This window comes from Paramormyrops kingsleyae, chromosome 7, assembly GCF_048594095.1.
Source record: "Paramormyrops kingsleyae isolate MSU_618 chromosome 7, PKINGS_0.4, whole genome shotgun sequence".
In the NCBI taxonomy this organism is placed as follows: Eukaryota; Metazoa; Chordata; class Actinopteri; order Osteoglossiformes; family Mormyridae; genus Paramormyrops; species Paramormyrops kingsleyae.
This window is the reverse complement of record NC_132803.1, coordinates 7,109,471-7,121,775: the sequence shown is the minus strand read 5'-3', so window position 1 is coordinate 7,121,775 and position 12,305 is coordinate 7,109,471. Positions and strand designations below refer to the sequence as shown.

Sequence of the window (12,305 nt, the reverse complement as noted above, 5' to 3'; positions counted from 1 at the left end):
AGTTCTTTAAGGGATCTTTTGGTGAAATATCCAGCTATCTAGGCATTTTGCATTCTATACCTAGAACCACTGTGTGTATGTACACACACACACACAACCTGGCCAGAGGAAACACTCGCACATCTGTAGTGTCTTTCAACATTTAATAAAAATTTCAGCCAGAAACAAAAAGGCATCGATGAGCATATGAAGGTCAGTCCATAGACGACAGAGCCAGCCCACTAACGTAGTATTTGAACCACCTACAGCAAGGCTGCTGCTTCAGCTGACTAACGCAAGGGGGAGGGGGAATAATTACACTTTATACACATGGTGGGTTGGAGCCATGCAGAGGTTGCACTGGACTCCCATCACAGTGAAACAGCAGTCTATGAGTTTCCACTCTTATGTTTCTTCTTCTTCTTCTCCGGCTGTGGTGGCTCCTCTACAAGCTCTGCTTCTACCACCTCACTCCGTTTCTTTTTCTTCTTCATCTCAGTGCCATTCTCAATCGTCATCTCCTCTTCTGCATGCTTCTTTTTCTTTTTCTTCACCACAACATCTGCCTCAGTCTCTTCATGTTCCTGCTTTAGAGATTGACAGGAGGACATAATTATGGTCACGAAATGTCAAGCAACCAGGTCCAGCTGTTCTACCCCCTTCAGTGATTCAGGCATACGGTCAAATGCCCGTCAATGGTTCGGAGTAGTTTACTCTAGCATGCCGTACACTATGACAGGACCATGGCGTGGGTCCAATCATAAATCATGTCATGCTTGGCGCACCAGGGCAGCCCTCTACATACCTCCCCATTGGTCTCTGCGTTCACTCCGTCATCATCCTCTGCATCAGCAAGGGCTTCCAGCTTTCTTTTTTCACGCTTCTTTCGTTTCTTTTCTTTCTTGTCCAGCTTGCGCTTGATTTCAGCAGCCACTTCTCCAGCCTGACAGGGCAATGACATAGCAAGATAAGCACCAAGCATCTCTCCAGTTTGATAAACTGACAGGAAGTTATATTGTTGGGACTGCCGTGTCAGGCTCATTAAATCAGTATTTCACCTCCATGTGAGAGTCAGGCAAGAATGATCATCACGCACGGCTAGATACCATGGTTGACAGTTCAAAAACCTGATGTGCTACAGGGAATCCGAACCCACCTCGATCACAGCCTCCTTCATCACATCAAGGTTCTTCCGTGGCGTTTCTCCCGTCTCATAGAAGGACAGGCGTTCCTCTACCTGATCCCTCAGCTTGTCCCCAAACACACTGGTGGGTACCTCTGAAGACACGGTAAGGGGTTATTATGGCGTTGAGGGCTGGGGACCAGGCACAGGTGCAAAGCTCAGACATTGCTCAGTTTTTGAAACTCAACACCCACCCAGAAGGTGGAATACTGTTGACGAAAAATAGACATCATTGCAAAAACAGGGAGGGGAGGGGGGGGGGGTCAAGGATAATTGAATGTCTTTTCGCATGAGAAACGTCACAAACTAGACATCCAGCAGGCGCAACTCCACACACCTGAAAAACAGTCAATGCGCGAGGCGATGGTGCACTTGTTTGCCAGGTAGCGGCTGATGCGACCCTTGTTCTTGGCTGCAGCGCGGCCGATGAAGGTGGAGTGGAAGATCAACCCATATTTAGGAGTGTTTCCTCGAGTCTTCAAAGCTCTAATGTTAGGCAGGACCCACCATGGTGGTTCATTTGGGATCATCATCAGGCTCTACATATCTACAACTAAGGCTATATACCAAAGCATACGTTTTCTATGCCCTATACATGTCATTTTAAGCCAAACCCCCTCTACCCCTGTAAAGTACCTCCTTCCAGTGCTTTGGATGGCTGCTCAGACCTTTGGGCACACAGGGGCATTAAGGATCATCGGGGCATTTCTGCACTCCATCACCCAGACTCAGCCCTGGCCCTGCCATCATTACAGCCACCCCTATTCCCCCAAGAATGGGGGCAGTACCTGAACAGGGCCTTTTCAGCTCCCAGAATCTGCACTGTGGAGGCGGGGTACTTCGCCAGATTGGTCAAGCTGCCGGCGTGGGATATAAGACGAGCCCCAACCTAGACAGGAAAAGGAGGGAGTTGGTGCCGACCACAAACACTCAGTGGTTCATACAGAGGTGTATGTTGGAATGCACCACGTACCACTTCGCCAATGAGGGCAGCCAGGTTTGGGGCCACCTGCCCCATCTTCGAGCGCAGATACTCCTGGAGCTCCAGCCTGTACTCTGCTAGGGACACGACCCGGCTGGAGAAGCTCTCGATGTTAATTAGGTCGATGGGGGATATGTCCATACCTGCATGTGAAATCAAAGGGATTCAAATCTACTGGATCTTCAAAACTGGGCGACGAAACTCGAGGTGGCAGGCGATGTGCGGCATGCACTCACCCATGGAGCTGCGTGAGGCATCCAAGATGGCCTGAGCCTTAGCACTATCCATAACCACTTCCTCCAATGTCGCCAAGGACTCTTCGCTAAGCTCCTTACGGTTGCCGATGAGCCGCGCCAAGCGGCAGTACGTGGTGTTGTCGCTCACTATCTTGATAAGTTCTGGGAAGTGGTAGCCGTACCATTCACTGCACGCAAAGGGAAAGCATCTTAAAACCACCCAGCCCAACAAAAAACTGCCCCACAAACACAACAAAAGCATGATGTTCCTCCCTGTACAGTATCCCTACCCAGTACGGAAGGGTGACCTTCCCCTGGGTGTGACATTAAGGCAGAATTACTGTACCTCCTCTTTCTGTACAGCCAGCCACAATGTGTGCTGTCTGTGGTAAGCATTGGGAGGACTGGCAAGGCACCAGGTCAGAGGGAAGACTCCAATCAGTATACATACCGCACACGCATGGAGAATGTATTGATGTCTTTGTCCAGCTGGTCCAGAAGAGCAATGGACTGGATGATCATGTTGTCAGCTCTGTTCACATTAAATTTGACTTTGGCTCTGGAATAGCTATGCCCCAAGCCAAGCTGGGCTTTGGAAGCAGCCTGATCAGTCAGGCCTTTCACAAGAGAATGGAAATGCACACGGATACCTAGGGGGCAGAGGGGCGGTGCAAATGTGAGAAGGGGGCAGTGTGCACAGGAAGACATAGTGTCTACCACAGAAGCCTGACTGTTCAGATTTTCAGTATGAACCATCATCAAGATCAGCATTCATCCGAATATCATCACAGAACAGGCTCTCTTTGAATCCCAGCTAAATCTAACTGGAGAATTAATACAAAATCAAGGCATTTAAGAGACACCGTACCTCTCATCAGTTCAGCCACAACACCCCCAGTCTGGATGGAGACCCCAATCTCCTCTTGCAATGCTGCTCCAATCTTCGTGTCAGACACACCCAGAAGCACTTTCTTCTTCTTCCCACCAGGGGGCAGGTTAGTCTCAAGAAATAGTTTAAGGTCGGCATGCACAACTCCTATACAGTGAATCAAACATACGTATCAGAATAACAATTTCTGCACTTAAGATTACAAGATGTACAATAGTACTGCTCAGACGTTCAGTGGTATGGTATGTTGACGTCACTATTCATCAGTGGATTGACAGATTGAAACATCATAACATCTGAATGAACAGACCATATCCATAACTTACTAACATGCATACGGAGTCACCTCACCTTCAGAAACGGCATTTATGTTTTCCAGAGCAGCTTGAGCAGACTTGAAGGGGAAGAACGCTGCCAGTTTCAGGATATTATTGAGTTTTCCAATATTGAGCACACTTTCTTCTACCTAAAGAGATTCCACAAACAGCAAAATTTAGCCATAGCGGACGCCATGCATTCTCCGTTACCCCGCCTGAAGCCAAGTCCCCGATTGTGTAAGCGACCTGCGGAAGCAGCATGCCGATCTCTTCCACCTCCTTCACGGCGAAGAGCGCGTAGCCCGCCGCGTGCTCGAACAGCACGTGCAGCAGCACCTGTGTTGCAACGGTGATACGAAAATACAACATGTACGTTTCTACTCATTTTTGGCATATAATAGACGTACAAAAGAAAATTTTCAAAGAAAGAGTATGATGGGTCTCTCAGGGGAAAGGCCCTGTTTTTTACAGCGGACACGCGCTGGAACCACGTGGCGTCCCGAAATTCAAAACGCACCTGGAGTGTGGGATATTTTACTAATGGCAAAACCCAATAATAATAATAATATGTCATAAATAATGTCCATAACAAAAGTAAACTTTGCGCACATTTACAAAAAAAAAATAAAAAATCGACCACGTGGGCCGCCAATGCGGTTGTGGACCGGATAATATTAAGCAACAGGATCAGTTTTTAATATAATGTTTAATACACCGTGCAGATTAACTTTGTATTTATGACTAATTTTAACAAAACGAATTGGAACGTTTGTTTCGCCAAGAAAAATGTTTGTTTCTGACTGAGGCCTAGCAGATAGCTACATGCGCGGTCAGAAATAATGATGTTTATACTGATTTCTTTTCCCCGAAAACAATATGGTTTAAAATTGGGTTTGTATATTACGAATTAGTACTGAAACGGCTTTATTACTATCTGAAGTGTGTAATCACGTTTGCTGGTAGGCCACGTTTCAACTACGCAAAAAAGTATCGTAATTTCATCCGTTCAAAGGGTAATTAAAAAAATATATTTTAGATCCAAGTAAACTCATACCCATGCATAATACCTGATTTGGACGCACAAAGAAGGAAGAAAAAAGAAAAATGAAGAGAACCCACTTACCATGATTCGCTTTCCGTACGTGCGGCACACAGAACAGGGTCTCCACTCCGGATCTCCGTTCTAAAATACCCAATCTCTCTCTGCCTCTCTACTACGCACCTTTCAAGTATCGCGAGATTTCAATACCATGACCATGGCGTAATATGATATCCGCCTCCTGCACGCTGGATGTGAGTGTATGGGATTAGGGGCTGTGCATGCATGCTGCAAAGTGGATCGGAGCTTTTGACAGAGCGCTGCTTCGGGAATTCAATGTGGTGAAGCAGGTAATGTTGTATATGCAAGGTACTGCGCATTTTATGACTAAAGTAGGAATTTTTATCCAGTCTTTCTATAAACCATGAACTTTATTTTCAGAGATGGAGACATCTCAGATTTAACCTCTGGCCCTGGGACTAGGCAGTTAACCATCATTTTCATATTTTTTACCATGTAAAAGAAGTCTTACATATGTGAAGGAGACTGTAAGAGAGTATGTTGTTTTTAGATTTTTCCATGAAGGAAACAAGAACATCAGAATGGACATCCAAGTGATCTGTGGTACTTGATAGTACTTGATACTATGCTCGTTTTATTGAAATAAGTCTATGTGGCAATTCTGAAACCATGAACTATGTCATACTTGCGTATTGATTGCATTTGTATGGCAGCAAGAGCGTGACAGCGCATTCTTTACAAAATCCATCAACAACACCAAATTTTTTGTTAGATCATCTTCAGATGTTGTAATTAATTAATCAATCAACCTCTCTGCAAAACCCCAGCATACCGCAGATTGGTGGAATACTGGCAACAAACCAGTACCAGTCCCAGTAGCAAGCGTTGGTCACCCCAACTGTAAAGGATTCCCACTCATAAGTAGCAGGAACACATGAAGTGGCCAAACAGGTGGCCCTCTGGTGGATAAAATGTGATGCAGTGTTGTACAAGGTGTCCATCCATGTGTGAGAATGTGGGCAATTGTCCTAATGAATGCCCTTCCATTGGAGAAAATATTATGTAGTGTCATGCAAGGTGCCCTTACAAGTGAGTAAACTTGAGATGCCCTCTTGGTACCTTCCTGGTGGAAAAAAACTAATTAAGTGCCCTCTGGGGTACCCTTCCAAGTGATGAAGTGCCCTTGGGATTGAGAGAAAAATCTCGGATGGGTGCCCTTCCAGTGATGAAAAGGAGATATGGTGCCCACTATGACACTCCTTCACCGGACACAGCATACCATTCTACTGGGGTTCGTGCCCCTGCCCTTCAAACAGCATGAGTCCACCACTGGGTTTGCCTATCTGCCCCACTTAAGAGTACAGAGACAAAGAGACAAAACTGTGGTGCTTTTTTGACAACCGCCGCTAGATGGTGCTGTGGTAGTGCTGCCGCCACTTTGGGCTGAAAATGCCGACGGGAGCAGCAAAAAGCCTACAGACGTGACGGAGAGGAAACAGCGGAATCAAAGAAAACGATGTTCAGCGAACAGCTGTAAAAATGGCCAGTGTCACAGTATAGAACTTGCCTTTCACTGTTTTCCCAAAGACCCTGACACAGGAGAAGCTATGCTAGCACTTTAGCTTATACACCTGCTAGCATGAAGTTGTTTAGCCTAGTAGTAGTCTTAATTCCTTTTAGAAACTGAAGGTCCTAGCCATATAAATCATATTAATCTCAATTTATATGGATGGGCCAAAATCAGTTATTTCAGTTGTAACTTCTTTTTGTCTATAAGGGTGGCTATGGCAGGAGGACACACTGGTGCACAATCCAAACATCAAAGCATCAACGTCTGGTTAAAGGCTTACCCATGGTGTCTAAAATTCAGTTTTATTAAGACTAGGCCTTAAATATGTAGTACTAACCTTTACACCTGTCTTGCAATACCTATATGAATAACAAAAGATTACTTGGTCCAAAATAAGCATTTAAAAAATAGTCTGCCTTTAGTCTGATCTTTCTCCCACAGTTTTAGAATTAATGTAACCTTTTTCATCTTCCTCTCAGCAGTTCTTTTCATTGAAATTGGCTTGTGGCCTACAAATTAAATGAATAATAAAAACAATACTAACAAATAATAAAGGGGAACAGAGGAGTCATAAAATTAGGGCAATCACAACCGGACACAGCATACCATTCTACTGGGGTTCGTGCCCCTGCCCTTCAAACAGCATGAGTCCACCACTGGGTTTGCCTATCTGCCCCACTTAAGAGTACAGAGACAAAGAGACAAAACTGTGGTGCTTTTTTGACAACCGCCGCTAGATGGTGCTGTGGTAGTGCTGCCGCCATTTTGGGCTGAAAATGCCGACGGGAGCAGCAAAAAGCCTACAGACGTGACGGAGAGGAAACAGCGGAATCAAAGAAAACGATGTTCAGCGAACAGCTGTAAAAATGGCCAGTGTCACAGTATAGAACTTGCCTTTCACTGTTTTCCCAAAGACCCTGACACAGGAGAAGCTATGCTAGCACTTTAGCTTATACACCTGCTAGCATGAAGTTGTTTAGCCTAGTAGTAGTCTTAATTCCTTTTAGAAACTGAAGGTCCTAGCCATATAAATCATATTAATCTCAATTTATATGGATGGGCCAAAATCAGTTATTTCAGTTGTAACTTCTTTTTGTCTATAAGGGTGGCTATGGCAGGAGGACACACTGGTGCACAATCCAAACATCAAAGCATCAACGTCTGGTTAAAGGCTTACCCATGGTGTCTAAAATTCAGTTTTATTAAGACTAGGCCTTAAATATGTAGTACTAACCTTTACACCTGTCTTGCAATACCTATATGAATAACAAAAGATTACTTGGTCCAAAATAAGCATTTAAAAAATAGTCTGCCTTTAGTCTGATCTTTCTCCCACAGTTTTAGAATTAATGTAACCTTTTTCATCTTCCTCTCAGCAGTTCTTTTCATTGAAATTGGCTTGTGGCCTACAAATTAAATGAATAATAAAAACAATACTAACAAATAATAAAGGGGAACAGAGGAGTCATAAAATTAGGGCAATCACAACTGGAGGCATGTTCGTAAACCAGGATGACAGGGATTTGGATCAAAATGCCTGTAACTATAGCACACCTCCCATTTGGATTTGTTATTAATTGGCCCATTGAAAACTGTACATGTTTGTGCAATAAAATAGCAATTCCTCTTGCAAGATTATTAAAGCCAGAGTGAAAGATCTATCCACCCCAACACCACAGTCTAATGTGATCATATAAGTGCAGGTAAGTTTCCTGAAGGAAGCCAATATCCATTTTCAGATATTTTAAATGAGAGAACACTCTGGTTGTTTTGAAAGGTCCACCTTCACCCTTAACATTCCAGCTTATAAAACTGAGGGATTCTAAATTATTTCTCTTGCCTACATCAGTCATTGTGCTTGGGCCAAAACAATAGAAAGTAGAAAGTATGTTCGAGCCAGAATCAATACCAGAAGCAAGGGAGCCAGAACATCCACGCTGTAGGAAAATGCACAAACAAAAAAGAGAAGAATCCTCCCAGGAATGAAAAAAAATGTGGTTAATATTATATGCTTCCAGTTAGTTGTGTGGGGTCGGCTTCCGCTGAAACATGTAAACATCCACACTCTTCATCAACAAGACAGACACTAGGAACAGGGCACACATGCATTAGAACAGGGCAGAAGCATAAAAGATTCCCTTTTACTACAAACGAAACAAAGTGTAGACCGAAGTACTATACTGACACATTTTCCTTTGATTGCCTTTAGCTTTGATTATGGTGCAGCCGATGCATTGTTTCCACCGGCTTATGCAACATCACAACATTTTTTCCATCCAGGTTTGCATTAACTTCTCGCCAAGATTTTGTGTTGATGATAGGTGAGTTGAACCACTCTGTAAAGTCTTCTTCAGCACATCTCAAATACTTTCTATGGGGTTAAGGTCAAGATTCATGTGTGAAAATGATTCCTCATGCTCCCTGAACCACTATTTGACAATTCAAGCCAGATGAATCTCGGCATTATCGTCCCGGAATATGCCCGTGCCTTTAGGAAAGAAAAGGTCCATTGATGGGATAACCTGGCCATTCAGTGGATTCAGGTTCTCAGCTGACTTCACTTTATTACTGCATAACATTGCTGAGCTGTAATAATGACTCAGTCATTGGCTCTTAAGTACTTGCTGATTTAAATTCAAACAGTGACCTTTTTTAGCCAGGCAATGTATTTCCCAGTGATCTGTATCAAGAAATACAGTGCTCACAGGAAGTCTTGGAATGCTTGATTAATTCAGTAAAAATATTACAAATTTCTTGGTTTTGTAACAAAAATCATTACTCCATTTATTTGCAAAAAGCATATGAAATTAGAAACAACCAAACCAAATTACAGTTGTGAGAGAGCTGTCCTGAGTTCACTGGCAAGCAGTCTCCTTGGGTGCTTTTTAATTAGTGACTGTCATAAATGGGTGAGATATAGGACACGGGAGCAAGCACGAGTTTCCAAACAAAAAGGGGTTGATTAAACTTAAACAGCAAGAAATAAACAAAATCACGACAGATCCAAATGGAGAATGGTAGGCAGGACTTGGCAGGCAGAACTTCACAGTACTCCCCCCCCCCCTCCCCAAAACAAAAAGCGTGCTCTCTGGACACGCAGGACAAGCTGGGGTGGGGATGAACAACATGGCTGACACATGTGGCCGGGACCCCAGACAAGGCAGGGCACAACAGGACCGACACCACCAAAACCCAGAGGAGCTGATCCATGACAGAACAGAGTCGGACAGGAACACATAACACCAGGGCCGGGATGATGGAACCAAACACCAGGGCAGATACATAAGGCCAGAAGACATTAGCTGGACAGGATCAGGGACATGGGACCAGACTCAGGACGTAACTAGGGACATAGCATGGACAAAGGTAAAGCCGGAGACCCCTGCTGATACCAGTAACAGTCCCGGAACTTGGGACTGGGAGGTCCTGAGCCCTGGACGGAGGGCAAGACCCAAAGGGTCCCACTCTAAATCCTTTAGGATAGTGTCACCAGGTCCACGCTGTCGGGGCTGGTGGCATCTGTGAAGTCGGGCACAGGGCTGGCGGTGGCCTGCAGGGGATGAGTCGGGCACCAACAGGACCACAGGAGACAAGAAGGGCACTGGCTGAACATCCAGGGACACCAAGGCGGGCGCTGGCTGGACATCCAGGGACAGCGAGGCGGGTGCTGGTTGGATGGTAAGGGACAGCGTGGCGGGTGCTGGTTGGACATCCAGGGACACCTAGGCAGGCGCTGGCTGGACATCCAGGGACACCAAGGCAGGCGCTGGCTGAACATCCAGGGACACCAAGGCAGGCGCTGGCTGGACATCCAGGGACACCAAGGCAGGCGCTGGCTGGATGGTAAGGCACAGCGAGGCGGGTGCTGGTTGGATGGTAAGGGACAGCGAGGCGGGTGCTGGTTGGATGGCAAGGGACAGCGAGGCGGGTGCTGGTTGGACATCCAGGGACAGCGAGGCGGGTGCTGGTTGGATGGTAAGGGACAGCGAGGCGGGTGCTGGTTGGATGGCAAGGCACAGCGAGGCGGGTGCTGGTTGGACATCCAGGGACAGCGAGGCGGGTGCTGGTTGGATGGCAAGGGTCAGCGAGGCGGGTGCTGGTTGGACATCCAGGGACAGCGAGGCGGGTGCTGGTTGGACGGCAAGGGACAGCGAGGCGGGTGCCAGCTGGATGTCAGGGGAGGGCGAACACTTGCTGGACAGCAGGGTACAGCACCGGATCCAATGAGACAACTAGAGGTGAGCAAGGTGAGGCCGGGACACCTGGATGTGCCCTTTTCTTTTTTCATCTAGATACATCCATACATCAAAAAACAAGCATTAAAAATGAGGTAATCACATTTGTGAAGATTAATAATTTTAGTAATAGGCCCATTTAAAAAATGCCTCAAAATGACCTTTAAATGGTCTCGCACATCAAACAAGGGAAATGGTTGATTGTGTATAGGAAGCAGCTTCAAGGGAACAACTCTTACCAATTACTCGAGCAGCAACTCCAGCTGAGCACAGGCCTGGCTTCATGCCATGGCAGTAAGAGTCAGGAAACACATGATGTTTCATGTGGAATCCAAGCTGACAAGATCCAGCTGTTCTCCTCTGATTTGTCTATGTAATTTCTTTAATTCATGCTCTCAGCTTCCTGTTTTTTGTGATTGTGGTAAACATGGTATTTATGTTTCAGATGTTGCTATGGGGGTGGCACTATGGCTCAGAGGATACTGCTGTTGCTTCACAGCTCCATTGTTGTGTGTATGTGTATGTGAGTATGTATGTGTATGTGTATGTGTATGTGTATGTGTATGTGCGTGTGCATGGGGGGGAGGGGGGGGTTATTGAATAGGTTCCTGAGTTCTCTGTGACCCTGTTCCAGATAACAGGTTGAAAGATTTTTATTTAACACTTTACTCAAAACAGTTATTGTACTGTAGCTGTGTTTATAATACTTTATGAATGCATTGTAATGTATAATGCATTCAGAAAGTACTATAAACATGGCTATGACTATTTATAAAAAAGGCATAACACATTATAGTAATGTGTATAATGCATTACGAATGATCTATGAAGTTTTCATCTATAATGCAGCACAAAGCATCCTAAATTCTTATACTGATCATGGTAATGCATTATGATGGTGTTTATAGTGCATTATAGATGAGACCTTCATAGAGCATTCATAATGCATGAGAAACATGGCTATAATGTGTTATGCCTTTTTAAAAAAATATTTATAGCCTTGTTTATAATACTTTATGAATGTATTATAATGCATTATGAAGGTATCTACACTATAATGCATTATAAAAGAGGGCTTCATAGAAAATGTTACCTTTTATTTTTTGTGATTCATGATTTGCAAAATTTACATTTTACATTTTTAAATTGTAATTTTATCCATTTCATGCGTGTTGTGTTACAATACTGGGCTGGGCATTCAGTTCCGTGCTTGGAGAGCATGCAGTACTCAGAAAATGTGGTGCGAAAACAGAGGCACCACTTCAGCGAGCTCAAGCGTAGACGAAGAATTTTGAAGACTCCCTCCAAGTTGTTGGATATATCGTAAGTGGCTTCGAAAGTAAGCGGATATTTTCGATAAAATATAAATTTAGAGGGGTTATTTAAGCGAATGGTTGGCAATAACCCCCCCCCCCCCCCTACAAAAAAATCATGATGCAGGGATTTTTTAAAAAACGCTGTGTCAAATGGTTGAGATGCCAGTTTATGGGTAATTATTTTGCTATAAATGCTATCTGTTCATTCTGTTCATGTACATATAATGCTATTTCATTACATTTCCTATAATTTTACAATGCAATCACTGAATTCATTATAATATAATGCAATTTAATAGTCATTGCAATATTTTTAGATATTTCATGAAAAGCATCAAAGTGTGTGTTGTTATATATTATGTAGATGGACGCCAGGACATTCTATGGCAAAAGGCCATAGAATCAGGAAATATGATATGCTTGAACACCTATAGAAGGTGAGGTAAGGAGCAGGCACTGATTACAGTGTGTTGCCACACCCACCCCACAACAAACCACCCAAGGAATGAGAACCTGAGTGCAGCCAGATGGAGTGTGA

General features: G+C 44.5%; 1 protein-coding gene and 2 non-coding genes across 4 annotated transcripts; all 3 read right to left on the bottom strand.

Moving 5' to 3' along the window:
* Positions 1-129: 129 nt before the first annotated feature.
* nop56 (NOP56 ribonucleoprotein homolog) lies at positions 130-4,828 on the bottom strand. 2 transcript variants are annotated; one of them, XM_023811664.2, is made up of 12 exons: positions 4,710-4,828; positions 3,833-3,922; positions 3,621-3,735; positions 3,249-3,416; positions 2,832-3,030; positions 2,381-2,568; positions 2,136-2,287; positions 1,951-2,051; positions 1,500-1,648; positions 1,136-1,257; positions 785-922; positions 130-563 (listed from the first exon to the last, which is right to left on the bottom strand). In XM_023811664.2, exons 1-12 carry the CDS (start codon positions 4,710-4,712, stop codon positions 369-371), a joined length of 1,620 nt encoding a protein of 539 aa, XP_023667432.1. In that variant the 5' UTR covers positions 4,713-4,828; the 3' UTR covers positions 130-368. The 2 variants fall into 2 exon arrangements, with proteins under 2 accessions (XP_023667432.1, XP_023667431.1); XM_023811663.2 differs by having other exon boundaries at positions 130-566; positions 4,710-4,827.
* Positions 625-755, bottom strand: LOC111843821 (small nucleolar RNA SNORA42/SNORA80 family). Its single transcript, XR_002838254.1, has one exon. It is a non-coding gene; the product is annotated as a small nucleolar RNA SNORA42/SNORA80 family (small nucleolar RNA).
* LOC140592167 (small nucleolar RNA SNORD57) lies at positions 1,009-1,076 on the bottom strand. The gene has a single exon (XR_011992460.1). It is a non-coding gene; the product is annotated as a small nucleolar RNA SNORD57 (small nucleolar RNA).
* Positions 4,829-12,305: the final 7,477 nt, after the last annotated feature.